This window comes from Acanthochromis polyacanthus, chromosome 17 (genome assembly GCF_021347895.1).
Source record: "Acanthochromis polyacanthus isolate Apoly-LR-REF ecotype Palm Island chromosome 17, KAUST_Apoly_ChrSc, whole genome shotgun sequence".
In the NCBI taxonomy this organism is placed as follows: Eukaryota; Metazoa; Chordata; class Actinopteri; family Pomacentridae; genus Acanthochromis; species Acanthochromis polyacanthus.
The window spans coordinates 31689354-31705673 of NC_067129.1; the positions used below are offsets into that span (position 1 = coordinate 31689354).

Consider the following 16320-nt stretch of genomic DNA (forward strand, 5'->3'; position numbering starts at 1 on the left):
GGCAACCATCAAACCCAGACTGGTCCATCAGATTACCAGATGGAGAAGCGTGATTGGTCACTCCAGAGAAGGCGTCTCCACCAGTGGTGGCATGCTTTCCACCATTGCATCCCACGCTTTGCATTGCACTTGGTGATGTACGGCTTGGATGCAGCTGCTCGGCCATGGAAACCCATTCCATGAAGCTCTCTGCTGAAGCACTGTTCTTGAGCTCATCTGAAGGCCACATGAAGTTTGAAGGTCTGTCGTGATGGACTGATGATGGATGGATGGATGGATGGATGGATGGATGGATGGATGGATGATGGATGGATGGATGATGGATGGATGGATGGATGGATGGATGGATGGATGATGGATGGATGGATGGATGGATGGATGGATGATGGATGGATGGATGGATAAATGGATGATGGATGGATGGATGATGGATGGATGGATGGATGGATGGATGGATGATGGATGGATGGATGGATAAATGGATGATGGATGGATGGATGGATAAATGGATGATGGATGGATGGATGGATAAATGGATGATGGATGGATGACGGATGATGGATGGATGGATGGATGATGGATGGATGGATGGATGGATGGATGGATGATGGATGGATGGATGGATGGATGGATGGATGGATGATGGATGGATGGATGGATAAATGGATGATGGATGGATGGATGGATAAATGGATGATGGATGGATGGATGGATAAATGGATGATGGATGGATGACGGATGGATGACGGATGATGGATGGATGGATGGATGGATGGACGGATGGATGGATAAATGGATGATGGATGGATGGATGGATGGATGGATGATGGATGGATGGATGGATGGATGGATGGATGGATGGATGCAGAAATATTAAAAATCAAACTTGTTCTTGTCTTTTCTGAAGCTGTAAATCTGCTTAAACTCTTCTGACGGAGACACAGAATGAACTGACACTGAACTTCTGTTTCTGAATGGAGGCTCTGACTGGACCGATTAGCCGTTAGGCTGCAGATCACCCTGACTTCCAGCTCCATGAAGGAATAAATAACACTTAGAAAAGCAGAGAGTTTTAATCCAGCGAAAAGCAGCCATAAATCCTGCAGAATTAGGTCAGAGTCTACTGGAATCCAAAGAAGATTAGCGGCAATTTGAGCTTTTGGAAGGAAACTTGTCTCCTGAGCTATTTAACAATGAAAATCTAATTTACTTTAAACCTCTCAGACAACAAACTGTGACATACAGAATGTTTTTAATGTTGGTGGACACTCTGAGGATTTACATTAGGACATTTATTAGACCTGTAAATAAAGATTATTTTTATTACCATGTATGTCTGACAGACTTCAGCCCTAATCAGGAACACAAAAAATTGAAATTCAGGACTTCAGAAGTTATTATTTTAATGAATAAAAACATCTATTGGCTTCAAGTGTTTTAAACATTTTGCTCTTTACAGTATGATCAGATTTGGATCGTCAGTCAGGAAAACTATAAATATTTGAATAAGATTTCATGGTTTATTAAAGAATTAATCTGATTGATGATGATGAAAATAAGAATTGATTGAAGCCCAAAACTACAAACATCAGAGATATTCTGCGCGATTCTAACTTGTTTTTTTAATAAATAAAAGGCTGGTTATTTTCTTTGTCGATTCAACTGTTTTCTAGATTAATCCATTAGTTGTTAAGTCACTAATAAATATTCTGTTTAATATCATGAAGCAGAAAAGAAAATATTTTTATTTTAGAAGCTGCTATCAGTCTCTTTGAATCCAATATTCACATTTTTTGCTCCATTTTTGGTCTCCACCACCAAAAACATGAACATTAATGTAAAATGAGGTAAAATGATGCAGAAGTTTATTATTTTAGCTCAAACTCATCTTGAAAGCTGAAGAAGAAAGAAAAGAATGTAATTTTTCTAGAGAATAATCTTTAAAAAAGTGTAATTTGTTCAATTAACGAGGTAGTTTTTTTCTAGTTTCCAAGATTTTACCTGATATTTTTGGTTAAATACGACAATTTGAAGCTACCAGCAGCTGTTTGACTCCATGGTTTGATTTGTGTGGTCATGTTTTTAGTAAAATACCAGAAAAAAATAATAATATAAGTTGAAGCTAATTAAGTTAGTTACTTAATTTAGACCACGTGTCAGTTTTAACACTAAAATACGACTAATTCATTGGTTTTAGCTTCTCAGGTTTGTGAATCTGTTGGATTTGTGAGTCGTTGTAATTTCCATCATTTCATCTGCTTGTTTTTTGGTAAAAGATGTTAAATATGACAACTTGAAGCCACGAGCGGCCGTTTAACTCAACTTTGATTTCATGTTTCTCATAAAAGACTGTTGAGGTAACCTGCATATTGAAGAAAACTAACATTAATCTGAAAAATCTAATTTTAATGTAATTTTACCCCAATACAAGTCACCTATAAACGTGTTCACTTACTTCAACTTCACTAAAACACAAAAAACTAAACAAACAGGATATTTGTGTTTGCAGCCGTTTGGCGGAAAGACAAAAAGATTAATAATTATATTAAAATTGTGAATGTTGAGATTTTAGAGGCTTCTAGAAGAAACAAAGAAAAACAAACGAGGAGGAACCCAGACAGCAGATCAAACCTGATCTGTTCTCTGGTGTCTTTGTGGACTTTCTGACCTCCTGTTCAGGTATTTCTGTCGTTTTTAGCAAACAAACTGGAGGAAACGCTGCTTAGTTGTTTTGTTGTTTGTTTATTCTTTGTGCTTCAAGAATCGATTCTCGTCCTCCGAGTCGGAGAGGAATTGATCGATTTATTGATTGGCTTCTATACTGGGAGGACGACAGGTGGAAGACGGAACAAAAGGAAAGACAAAGTCTGTTTACCATCTGTGTCTCCTCCTCCAGGGTTGAAATCAGCAAATAAATATGATTATTTACAAATACTCACTGTTTACTGAAAGAAAAATGAAGAATATTCAAGACGGAAACCATTTTTTAGATGTTATTTTTTCAGATTTAAACAGTTTTGTTATTATTTTTTGGCCATATTTAGATAAATGATTTAATGGATGAAACCAGATGTTTTTGTTTAACAACTGAAAATAGTTTGAAGGAGGAAGTTTCTGTTTAAATTACCTGAAAAAAGTGGTGTTTAAATCTGGTCTCAGAGGTGGAAAAAACAACTTTAAGACAGAAAGAATGGGAAACAAAGGTCCAGCAGCAGACTGAGGAATGTGTTCATTTCCTCCTCACAGCCGGTGTTTACTCTGCAGAGTCCCCGCTGGCAGAAAAAAACCTCAGAAATCTGAGAATTTCTGTGAGAAGATTTGATTCAAGCTTCAACCTGAGGAAGAAATAAACAAAAACAAACAACAGGAGGAGCTGGAGGAGGGAACCTGAAGGAATGAAGACTGAAAATGTTAAAAAAACAACAACAGACTTTTATGTCAAAACTGAGAGAGAAAAAAACAGCAAATAAAGAGCTGATGAGGTTTTTGTGCTGCAGATCTTTGGCTCCACCTGGCGGTCGGTCTGAGGAATCACAGCAACCTTGTTAATAAAATCTGGAGTATTTTTAGGGTATTTTATCTTTATACTATGAGAACGTAATGTGTTTGGTATTTAATGTCTGTCAAAAAATTGTAATAAATCACATATTTATGTATTTTCTTAAAAAATAGCATAAAATGAGCAATAAATTTATGATTATCTAAAATAACACAATCAAAATTGTACTAAAAATGAACTCAATGCTTTAATATAATATTAGAACTTGACTTTATGGTTGGACATTTTTTTGGCTTTTAAAACAAATTAAAATTAGAACTTCTAAAGCATTAATCTTATTATGACTCTTCTTAAAATAATAAATCTAAACTAAAATGTAAACTAATTTGTAGAGAATTCTGACTTTTCACTGTAAAAACTTTACTTTACTCAAAAATAAAACTTTACTTCTATATCACTTTTATGGAGAAATTAATTTTCATAAACTGACATTTAAAAATGTTTCATCCTGATTATTTGACCTAATCCTCATTTAATTTCAAAAAATGGTTTTGCTTTAATCTCACTGTGACCTTTTTGTCTGATTTAAATAAAATGTGTAATTTTCAACAAATCTCTTTATTTTCTCATAATTTGAATTTCATACAACTGCGCCACTAAACAAAAACTAATCTGTGTTTAAGGTATAATTCTGAATTAATTCTCATGAAATCATATTTTCTTTAAAAAGATGTTTTATCCTGAATTTTTAACTTGTCCTTTAATCTGAAATTTCATTCTCACAATTTTTCTTCTCAAACTAGATTTAAATTCTTAACAAAATTCAAAATTTTTGTATAAAATTATTGCCTAATATTGTAATAATGGTTCTAATCACAATTAATTATCAAAATTAAAACTATAATTATACCTGTACTTTGAAATCACAAATTAATTCTCATTAAAATAAAATTTTCTTTAAAAGGCATTTTATCTTGATAGTTCATCAAGTTAATTTATCGGAAAATTATCAGATTTATTCAAATGTTTTAACTTAAACTGCAGCATGAGATTTAATCTCTAATGCTTTTTTTGCTTTTAGAAATTATGATTCATCATTTTTATAAAACATTTTCTTTGAAAGTTTTTTTCTGACATTTTGACTTGATTCTCATTTAGTGTAAAATTTTCTTTTGTTTTTTGTTTTTTTTAAAAGACTGATTTATTTTATATTTAAGTAAAACATTTTTTGAGAAATTCTGAGATGAATCTCTTAAAATATTATTTTCTTTACAGGTTTCATTCCAAAATTTTAACTTAAAAAATTCTAACTTCATTTTAGGGGAATTCTGACTTTATATTGTAAAAATAATATAATGATCATACCTTTTTTCCTCCAAAACTAGAAATTTAATATCATCACCTTTACTCTGAAATTACGAGGCAATTCTCATCTTACACTTCCATTATCCTCTTAAAATTTTCTTTCAAATATATTTTATCCTGAGATTTTTAATTGATTTCATTGATGTCCATTTTTGTATAAAATTGTGGCTTGATGTTGGAATAATTTTACTTTTCATACAATTACGCCTCAAAAATTTACTTTACTTTGAAATTTTGACTTGATTCTAATGCTACAGTTTATTTCTTGTGAACATAAATTTCCTTTAAAAGTAGTTTTCCCCGAATCTTAGGATTGAATAAAGGTTCTTTAGAATTTAAATTTTAAACTTTCTTTTTTCCTCATAATTTTTTTAACTTTTACTCACTCTGATGTTTCATTCTGCAGAAGTTGCATCAAAATGAAATCTAAAATAAAAGCAAACAGCACTCAGAGGTTATTAACAGATTACTTTTATTATAAATATACAGTGTTAAAATGGAATGGTACCTGACACTGCCAGCCGTTTACCGTTTACAGAAACAAAACAAAAAACTAAAAGTGGAGTTCCGTTTCAAATCGTTCGAACACGAGAATCAAAACTCCTTGAAGCGTCCGAAAATTCAGCAAAGTTTGTGGAGAAAAGAAGCCGAAGACGCTGCGTTGATCCGAGATCGTTTAAAAAATAAAAAGACAAAAACGTGAAACTAAAAACAAAGATTTGACAAAAACATTCATAAGTTGGTAACATCCAAGAGTTTGTAAAAGGTGCCACATGAGGCGAGTTAACATCCGGAAAACGAGAAGCTTCTCATCGATGAAACATTCAGTCGTTCTGTCGTCTTTTTGAGTGAAAACATTCGAATATCCAGCAATAATTCATATTCAAAGTCAAATCTTCAGCGTGCTGGTGAGGAAATCTGCTGGATTTCTCTTTGGTAAAAAAATCTGAACTTTTTCACAGATTTTTATTCAAGGTCTCTCGAGAGCTGCACCCAAATTTTACAAACTTTTTTACGGATTTTTATTTAAGATCTTGAGAGCTCCAACTCATGTTTCACAAACTTTTTCAGATTTTTTTTTTACACTGAAAGTGAAAATATTACCATTATTGTGTGCTGCACAGGTGAGATTAAGGCCACAAAAATCTGAGAATTTTCAAGGAACTCCAGAAAATCAGACAAATTCAGATTTCAGGTATTTTCTGCAACACATTTCTTAGGTTTTATTACTATATTTGGATTACTGGTTTCGTTAAAAAGCGGATTTAGAGATCATTTAATAAAATGAAGCTGAAGCCGGCACACAAACTTGCATAATTGGATTTTAATTTTTTTTTAATACAAAATGTGACAAATTGCCTGGTTCCACTTTGTTGGGTTTTAAGTTCCACAGCTGTACAAATCTGATATATTTTGTTGGCTTTGACACGCATATATCGATCTGATGAGATTAAAATCTGCAGCATTTGTTGCTCATTTTAGCTGAAAAAGACAATAGTTTTACTGGTGTGAACATTTTTTTTCATTACTTTGACTTTGGATATTTACAAACCCGACAAGTTTCGTTGGGTCTGTCAATTGTAAATAAATTGGGTTTCTAATGTGTAAATCAAACCTACAAGATTAAATCTACAGAATTTCTCATTCATTTCAGTTCCTTAACACAATCTTTGGACTGCTGGTGGTCATTCTATTCTCATTACTTTGACTTTTTAACCCAAGAACATGACAAATTCACTGGTTCCAGTTTGTAAATCTGCAGTTTTGTCCTTCAGTTTAGCTCCTAAAGACAATCTGCTGGTGGACTTTTATCACCGTATTCCAACATTTTATACACAAAATGGTCGAATTAAGAAACTATTCTGCACATTTTTCAATAATCGTTTCTCATAGATAAACAACGAATCGAAGCTCTCCGATTTCTCGAGATGTGAAAACCACAGACTTGGTCGGTCGTTTTGGGAGTCAAACAAATGCGACGCTGTTAAAATGCGTCATGCGGCACCTTTAATTTGATCGCTCATCTCGGTGAACGTCACCAGAGTCTCTGCAGGTCGACAACAAAACCTCCAACAACAGTCGCTGCTCGCCAACAAACTCCAACCGCAGGCACTTAGCTTGAAGAACTACATGAGCGAGCGGTGCCGATGGAGATGCTGGAGAAGTGTGCAAAACACTGGATATGAGAGATCTGAGAACATGCATAACAAAATGTAAACATTTAAAAACATATCAAAGGAGAAGAACAAGGAGATAATAACTACAGGAACCTGAACAAACTTAAATAACCAAAGAAAAACTACTCAGCTGTGTTGAACACGCTGCTAAACTACCAGAGCTCCCCTCTCCTCGTCGGTACACGCAGGAAAAATAAAGTCCTGTTACAGAGGAAACCGGTTTGACTGGGAGGAAACCAGTTTGTGCCGCTGAAGCAACTTCGTGAACGTTTCAGTTCAAGTCGACTGGTTTAACTCGATCAAAAAATGTTGAAAATTTGGTATCAAATTACCCAAAAAACAAAACAAAAATGAAGTTAGAAACAACACAGACATTGTGAATTTAACCCTGGAGGTGGCAAAATCTTTAATCTGCAACAAAAATTAAGACAGTTCATGTGATTTTTATTTTCCTTAAAAAGAAACTACTTTGTGTACGACTCATCCTTGACGTGATTTGGGAAAAGTTGACCAATTTTAGAATTATCTAAAAATTTTAGATACACCCCCTGTCAAACGTTTAGAGACACTTTCTTATTGAAATAAATTAGAACCCGTCTCAAAACTTTTGACAGGGGATGTAGTTCATCAAATTATTCTGCATTTCTCACATAAAAAAATTGTCCAAAATAAGTCAGATTAGGTAAAAAATAAAGTTTGTTCCTGGATGCAACGTAGAAGCCATGATCGACTCAACTGTGACCAACGGGGATGATAGAAAAAGTTTTATATTTTTCGGCTGAACTGCAGGCAGTGTTTACACAAGGATGTTGATGTAGCATGTTGAGTCACTATTATTTTGTCCAGTCCTAGTAATGACTCACATCTGGAGGCGCGTAGCTTATCTTAGCATAATGATCATTTGTTGTGGTGTCGACTGGTTGGACGATTCAGTCTACGGGAATCTACGGGGTTTTACTTTCATAGAGAAAATCTTTACATTAAAGGATAAAACCACTATTTTAACTATATTCTATAGCATTTACATTTGAGGCAGCAAAATCTTCCATCTGTAACAACAATAAAGGCGTTTGATGTGACTTTAACCTCAAAGAGAAATTACTTTGTGCACTAAAAAAGTTTTCAGACAGATATTTTATAGAATTATTCTATATTCCTCGTTTCAAAATTTGCCAAAAGTAAACCAGATTCTATAGAAATTTGTGTTCCTTGATGCAAAAAAAAGACTCAATTGAGACCAACAGGGACAAGATTTTTCGGCTGAACTGCAGGCGGTGTTTGTAAAAATTTGGTAAAAATATCTATATTATGGAGGGTCGCTATTATTTTTCCCTGTCCTGGTAGCAGCTGTGGTCACTTGGAAAAACATGACATGTTAATTCGAGTTCTTTTTTTTAAGTAAACTCAATACTCAAAAAAATGTTTGTTTCTGCTTTGTTTTGTTGAGGATTTATGACAACTGCACACGAATTGTTCAGAACTTTATGTTGCCGTGAAAAATGACCCCACAGTGATGAAAAATAATGTGACGGGAGCAGAAATGTTCCACTGGGCTCAATTTTTATAGATTTTAAATGTAAATCTCAGTTTAGAATTAAACTGATCAGTTTTTAGAAAGGCCCTTGATGCCTTAAAGGTAGCAGCAGGTTTCAGCTCTGTCGAAAAGCATAACGTAGGTTCACGAACATTTAAAAACTTGTCTTTGTTTCACATGACTACTTCTGTCACTTTTTCGTACATAAAATCGAGTAAAACGCCTGAACGTCTGCATCACCATTGACCTGTCTGAGTTATTGTAACATCAGAATGAACAAAAACCACGAATTTCATGCAGTTTTTGTTAATATTAATAAAAAGACCTCACATTTTGGACATTATTACAGACTAAAGACATCGTTTAACCAAGAAAATAAGCTGCAGATTTAATGATAATGAAGGTTTTTGTTACTACAACACTAAAAATATCTGATAGGTAAGAAATTAATCAGCAATAATTTGAACTTTAAGTCATTCACATGTGAAAAACAACAAATTTGTTATTTGTATTTAAATTAATATTTGGTTCATTAGTCAGAAATGTTTAATTTTAATGAGACTAAACAAATCAAGAAAGTCGTTTTCATGTTACTAATCCTTAATAAAGTCACCAACGTCAGATGGATTTGAATTTTCAAGCCTCAATCAATTTCACACAAACCTTTTGGGATAAATTCAGTCATTCCAGCTTCTCAAGTGTGTAAATCGTTTAGATTTCTTTATCAATTGATTGATTTATGGATAAAAATAACAGTTAACTGCAGCTCTAATCTCAATAAACCAACAAATTCTCAAACATCTGAAATGTTCGAAGTGTTTTTACAGACTTAGGTTCTTTCTTAAGCAAATAAAAGGACTAAAACTGCAAAAGTTTAAGAAGTCGAGCGTTCACACTTCAGTCGCACAAACTGGTTTCTCTGAAGCACATCGAGGCCCCGCTGCTGCTCGGAAACACTCGACAATAAATAATTGTTTACTGACACGATGAAGCGGAGAGACGCTCACAGTAGTTACCCTGTTGTCAGATACTGCATCGACGAATTCTCCTCGTTACTGCTGAGAAAACAGACATTTAAAGCTGATCCTGAAACACCGACTGGCTGTATTTGTGGAGGACTTTGGTGCATCTGCTCGGCTACCGTTTCTCTACTCATGCATTCATTCACAAAGAAAAACAGAAAAATAAAGAGAGAAAAAAACAAAAAAAACTGCAAGTGTGTCCACAAACAAGTCACCGTTTCTTTTAATTCTTTTTAAAATATTTTCTTAAAACTCTCTTTTACTGACTTGCGGCACGATAAGAAAATTGCAGTTTTATCAAAATAAAAAAAACAACAACAACAATATGGCGATAACTAAGAATAAACAGCACCAGTTAACGTCGGTGTTTCTAAAATAAAATGCTGGCAGAAGAAAGGAGAAAATATTTTTAAAAATATAACACGGGAGAGCAAATGAGTACAGTAGGTGTGCAAATCTGAACCAACGTGTGGAGAAACAAACAGAAGGCTGCGATTCTAAAGGGATACCTTGATGTTTTTGTGGTGTTTTTTATTTCAGCTACACAATAAGGAGTCGCTGCATTGGCACTTTAGACGAGCAGGAAGCAGGCGAGCGGCTTAAACGTTCTTTGGTGAAGTGAAGCAAAAAAAAAATGCTGCAGGTTTTAAAAAAAAAACCAAACAAACCCAGTCATTTCACAATCAGATACACAGGTTACAAGTCAGAATCAGAGGAGAAGATCTGAGGTCACGCTCACATCCGGAGGCGGTTAGCTTAGCTTAGCTTAGCTTAGCATAATGTCTGTTGTGGTGTTGAAAGCCATGGTTGATTCAATTGTGACCAACAAGGATGAGACAAGTATTCTGAAACATTTCAGCTGAACTGCTGGCAGTGTTTACACAAAGTAAAAATACAGTAAAATATTTATAGGAGTCACTATTATTTCTGCCAGGCATGGAATCAATTCATGTCCGGAGACTTAGCTTAGCATCATGATTATTTGTTGTTTCTTCGATTGGTTTGTCGACTCACTTTATTAAGACAAAATTCTCACAAGTCGGGCATCTACGAGGTTTTACTTTCATGAGGAACTTAAAAGAATTAAACCACTAGTTTGCAGTATTCATCCTTTTAGAGACCGTAGAATCTTTCCTCTGCAGCGATTTAGTTTAATTATGATCTGAAAGAGAAACTACTCTGTGAACAACTTGTCTTTGATTTGGGCAAATTTATTCAAATTACAACACAAAAATTGAAACATTATATTAATTAAATCGACATGTCTTGTTTAAAAATGTACCCAAAATAAACCAGACTCTATAAAAATAAACAAAAAAGCGTTCCTTGATGCAGCTTGGAAGCCGTGATCAAATCAACTGTGACCAACAGGGACGAGACAAAAATTCAGAGATTTTTCCGCTGAACTACAGTGTTTACACAAAGTAAAAATATAGTAAAATATTTATAGGAGTGACTACTATTTCTGCCAGGCTTTGTAACAGTTCATGTCTGGAGGCGGTTAGCTTAGCATAATGATTATTTGTTGTGGTGTCGACTGGTTTGTCGATTCACTTTGAGACAAAATTCTCACAAGTCAGGCATCCACAGGGTTTTACTTCCAGAAGAAAAAAATTACATTAAAGAATTAAAACATTAGTTTACAGTATTTAACTTTTATATTAATCTACCCTAAATGCGGCAGCAAAATCTCTCATGTGACGATAAAGGCATGTGGTCAGATTTTGATTTCAAAGAGAAACTACTTCTTGAACAATTCTTCTTTGACATGATTTTGGAAAACTTGACCAAAATTCAGCTAGAAATTGAGATATTTTGTTGATTTATTTGACATGCCTTATTGAGAAATTTTCCAAAAATGAACCTGATTCTGTTAAAGAAAAAAAAGAAAAAAGCTTGTATTCCTTGATGCAACTAAGAATCCGTGAACGAATCAACTGTGACCAACGGGGACGATACAGTTTTATATTTTTCAGCTGAACTGCAGGCAGTGTGTACACAAATTAAAAATGTAGAAAAATATGTCACTAATATTTGTGCAAGTCCTGGGAACAAATGATGTCTGAAGGTGGTTAGCTTAGCTTAGCATCATGATTTTTTGTTGAGGTTTCCACTGGTTGATTGATTCACTTTATTAAGACAAAATCAATTTGGGGCATCTACGGGGTTTTACTTTGACGAGAAAAGCCCTACATTGAAGGATTAAACCACTGTTTGAACCTTTATCGCATTGAATCTTAACCATGATAGAAAATTCTGACTTGTTCAACATTTATGTGACATTCACTCTGCTGGATTGCCAAAAAGTCAAGTGTAAACTTTGCAAATCTTGAAACAAAACCACCGAAATTACACCATTCTTCAGCCCGAAACCATCAAGTTTATATTTTGATTTGAAAAGAGAAACTACTTTTTGAACAACTCAACTTTGATTTCTGAAAACTTGACCAAATTTCATGTTAAAGCTGAGATATTTCATGAGTTTATTCTACGTTTCTCAGTTTCAAAATTTGCCAAAAGTAAGATTGTATTCCTTGATACAACTAAGAAATCATAAAGGACTTAACTGTGACCAATTTAAAAAACACAAACCTCTTCAAAACCTTAAACACTTAACCGTTTAGATTCAACAGAGCCATGCTAACTGTTTCCACAGGTTTACCGTCTTCATGCTAAGCTGAGCTGCTTCCTGGTTGTAGCTTTATAGGTACAGATAAAAGAGAGGAAACAAGCTGGCTTCACTCTGCTCAATTTGTGCAAAAAATACCAAAAGCTTATGGTTTTGAAGGAGTTTAAGTGTCTCATGAAACTACAAACAGTGGTTTGAGACAGTTTGTGTTCAGATGTGAGCGTGGCATGTATGTTCTCCTCTAACTGACAGAATTTCCACCCTTTTCCAGGCAGATGATTTGTTCATCTCCTTAGGAAAAACCAGCAGCATGAGGCTAACATTTACTCTGCCTGACTACCTGATAGGTCAGTGTGGAGACTGAAAGGCGCTCATCAACACCAAGCAAAACGACATACAGACACAGACTGCAGCTTAAAGGGGAAACCTGGATATTCATGTCATTCAAAGACCAAAACCAGCGATAAATGTGGATGAATCTGAAAACAGTCCCAGACAGACACATGGTTTCTTACGTTGGTTTTGGTCTTTTTAATGAACTCCAGCTTTTTCCTCTAACACCAGGCAGACGAGCATCCTGCCCCAGTGCATGCTGGGAGAGGCTCCACCCCCTGAAACAGATAAAGCCGGTGAAAAGCGACGTGCTAAAAGAACCTGAGGTAGTCTGAATGTTGGGGCTACATGTCATGAAGTCTAACCTGAACGGCAGCAGCGATGGCGAACGTGAGGAGAGTTGAACCTTAACACTGGAAGCTGGTATCGAAAGTCTCTTCAGACCAATTTAAACCTAAAAGTTTGGTCAGAAAACGTGTTTGTACGTCTCAGGCAGCCCTGCGGTGGAAGGAGCAGAAGCTAAACTGGTCCAACATCAAGGTATCTCTTTAGGTGGATGTATGTGAAGCCAGCGATGAAGCAGATCGCAGGCCGATTAAGGCACGTATGTGTAAGAAAAGTTTATATAAGTTGAGCTAACAAGCAGGACTATAGAAACGCTTCACTTAACGAGCTATAGCGTGAAGACCGAGCTCTGAGCTTCTTGCTCTGAGCTCCAGATAACATCTAAACACTTTATCAGAAAATAACTATCTCTCTACAGAAGTAGAGTACAATTTAAAAATGAAACTACCAAACTACAGTACACTCTGGATGCTAGTCAATGACGTCTTGATGCATAGCATCACCCATACATGTGATGTTTATTTTGAGTCGTGGATCTTATTCAATATTTCAGCTGAACATTGAATAGTGGAGTTAATAGTGTTATGGAGGTTATGGCAGTGTTTGTGAACTCACTCCTCGGTATCTTTTTTACCTTAAACCAACGGAAAGGAAGAGAAACTGGTGTGTGATTGTCATGTGTGGTCTGTGAAGTTCAATCAACGACACAAAACAAAAAGAAATAACCAAAGATAAAATGTTCTTGAAGAAGAAAAGAAACATCCCTGCTCCTCTTTTCAAACCCCGACTGATCCGACGGTCTTCAGATCCAACGTGAGCAGATTAATGCTAAAAACAGTGTGTGTCCGTGTTCCCGGCTCTCTTCAGCTCAGAACCCGGATCCCTCTCCTCCTGCTCAGACTTGATTCTTTCCTCATCCTCCGTCTTCATGCCTCCCTCCATCTGTGTCTCGGCCGCCGATCCTGATGGGAGGAACTTGTCGAACCTCATTCCGTTCAGATCCTCCTCAAGCTTCACCTGGAAGGGGGGCAGCCCCAGCAGAAAGGCCCGGATCCTGCTGGGGGAGCTCAGGTCCGCCGGTTCCTCCTGGTTCTTGGCCTCCACCTCCTGTCCTCCGTGGTCCGTGGAGCTGGACCTCCCCCCCAGGCTGAAGTCCTCGGCCCGCTCCGTGAATCCGGCTCTGGGTCTCTTGGATGACGGCTGCTCGGTGTTTCCATTGACAGCGGACCGGCTCGGCTCCGGTCCCTCGGCGCCGGCTCTCTTGGTGACGAAGCGCTTGCTGAGGTTGAGGGGCAGCGCTTGCTCGGGCGGCGGGGTGATGGGGGAGCACGGCGGCTTGGTGCTCAGGTCCTGAGACAGGGCCTCGGACAGGCGGCGGGTGAAGCTCTGCAGCTGAGACGAGTCCAGACAACGAGTCCTCATCAGCTGACACACCTGAACGCTGCAGTCCAGGTTCAGGGGCAGAACCCGGAGAGGCGGCAGCGGCGGCCGACTTCTGGGGTCCCGACCGCCCCCCCTCTGGCCGCCGTCGTCCGGGTTACAGCCGGAGCAGCGGTTGTGGTGCTGGTGGGGCTGAGGCTGCTCCCCGCTGGGGTGAGGCGTGTCGGGGCTTCCTCCTTTGGGCTGCAGGGTGAAGATGGTCGGGTGGAGCTGCGTCGGGTCCTGAGGCGTCAGCGCCGGACTCTCCAGGCCCCGCTGGAGGCTTATGCGGCTCCTGAAGACATCCAGAGGACAAATGCCTTTGATGGGGCTGAAGCCGCCCAGAGAGCCTCCGACGAAGTGGCGAGGCAGCGTGGAGAGGAGGACGCCTGGAGGTCCACACTGGCCTCGGTCCGGCTTCAGGTCCTTCGGTTTGGGCTGGAAGGGGAGGAAGGGGGTGGACATGGGGGACAGGTCGGGGGTGAGGGGCATGTTGACGGGCAGGATGGCCGGCTGGATGGGCTGCAGGGACGAGAGAAGAAGAATAATGCCATCATTATTGGGCTCTATCAGGAGTTCTGCTGGTGAGTATTCATGTGAGATCAACCAAATGTGAAAAACCACAAACATGACGTCCTCAGAATCAGCTGAGCTTTGATCTACAATAACTATAGTATATTTAATAAAACCAAGATAAATTGTACCTTCATACTGTGAAGTTAGACCTTTAAAACAGATGAGGGCGGCTCTAAATTTCATTCATTTTACTTTTTCCCGTCATTTCTGAAACTCATAACTGCTTCAAAATATTAAATGTTCAACACAGAAACACTGAAATGTTTCTGACAGACAAAATAATGGAATTAATTATGGGTAAAAATGATTCTTTCATTGTCTCTAATGGTTCTGACCAACCAACGATCACACATAATGATATGAGCCTTAAAGTTTACCCAGAATGCACTTTTTCCCCTAAACTTGTCCAGAATGACTCAAAATACTTCCAAAATAACCCCAAAACTCACCTAAAAAGATCAGAAACATCTCCTAAATTACAAATTTTTTTTTGCCAAAAAGGACAAAAGCTCCCCTGAAATGACCCAAAATTGTCCAAAATGATCAAATTGTGTGGAAAGATTACCCTCATTGCCTCTAATAGGTCTGACCAACCACCTACTAACATGATGATGATGAGCCTTAAAAGTTTACCCAACATGCACTTCTTCCCCTAAATTTGTCCAACATGACTCGAAATTTTCATGAAATTAAGCAAAAGACGTCCAAAGTAACCTCAAAACGCACCTAAAATGATCAGAAATATCTCCAAATTTACTATTTTTTTCCCCAAAATTACAAAAACTTATCCAAAATGACCCAACTATGATTAAACTGTGTGTAAAAATGATCCTTTTATTGTGTCTAATACAGGGTTCTCACCAGGATTTTTTTCAGCGTAACGGCAGGTGATCCTGCACCAGGCGTAAACTAATCGTGACGTCACCCGTTGGTTTCAACGCCGAGAAAATGAAGCCCGGATTTTGCTACTTCCTGGTCGCCGTTTTGGATTTTTTGGAGCCAGTGACGCAGAGGCTTCTGTTGCTGTCTATCAAGTATAGCCACGCCCCCTGGCTCCGCCAACTTTAACGATTTATTTAAAATTCAGTATTGATTTATTTTAAGATCGGCCACCTGATCTCTAATTTTGACCATGAAAACTAACGGGAAAAAAATCCTGAGCTGTAGAAAATCAGTCTATCAAATTTTATTTTTTCCAAAAATGAATTGGGGTCTATGGAGAAAAAGCTTTTTGGAGCCAACCCTAGCGGACGGCGTGATATTGCAAGTTTTTGACACTTCCGGGTGGGCTTCAATTCTGGAGCCAGATGCTACATCCACTATATATACAGTCCATGTCCTGCGCGCGCGCAATAGACGGGAACAGGTCAATCGACAGGAAAGTACGGCTGAGGTGGGGAGACATAAATTAACCTAGATAG

General features: G+C 37.4%; 1 protein-coding gene across 1 annotated transcript in view; it reads right to left on the bottom strand.

Moving 5' to 3' along the window:
- Positions 1-5319: 5319 nt before the first annotated feature.
- zgc:77151 (uncharacterized protein LOC337153 homolog) overlaps positions 5320-16320 on the bottom strand; it is a 73605-nt gene continuing 62604 nt past the window's right edge. The window contains exon 12 of the mRNA XM_022206902.2: positions 5320-14845. Coding sequence (XP_022062594.1) covers positions 13733-14845 — 1113 coding nt within the window. The 3' untranslated portion in view covers positions 5320-13732. The remainder of the gene's footprint in view (positions 14846-16320) is intronic.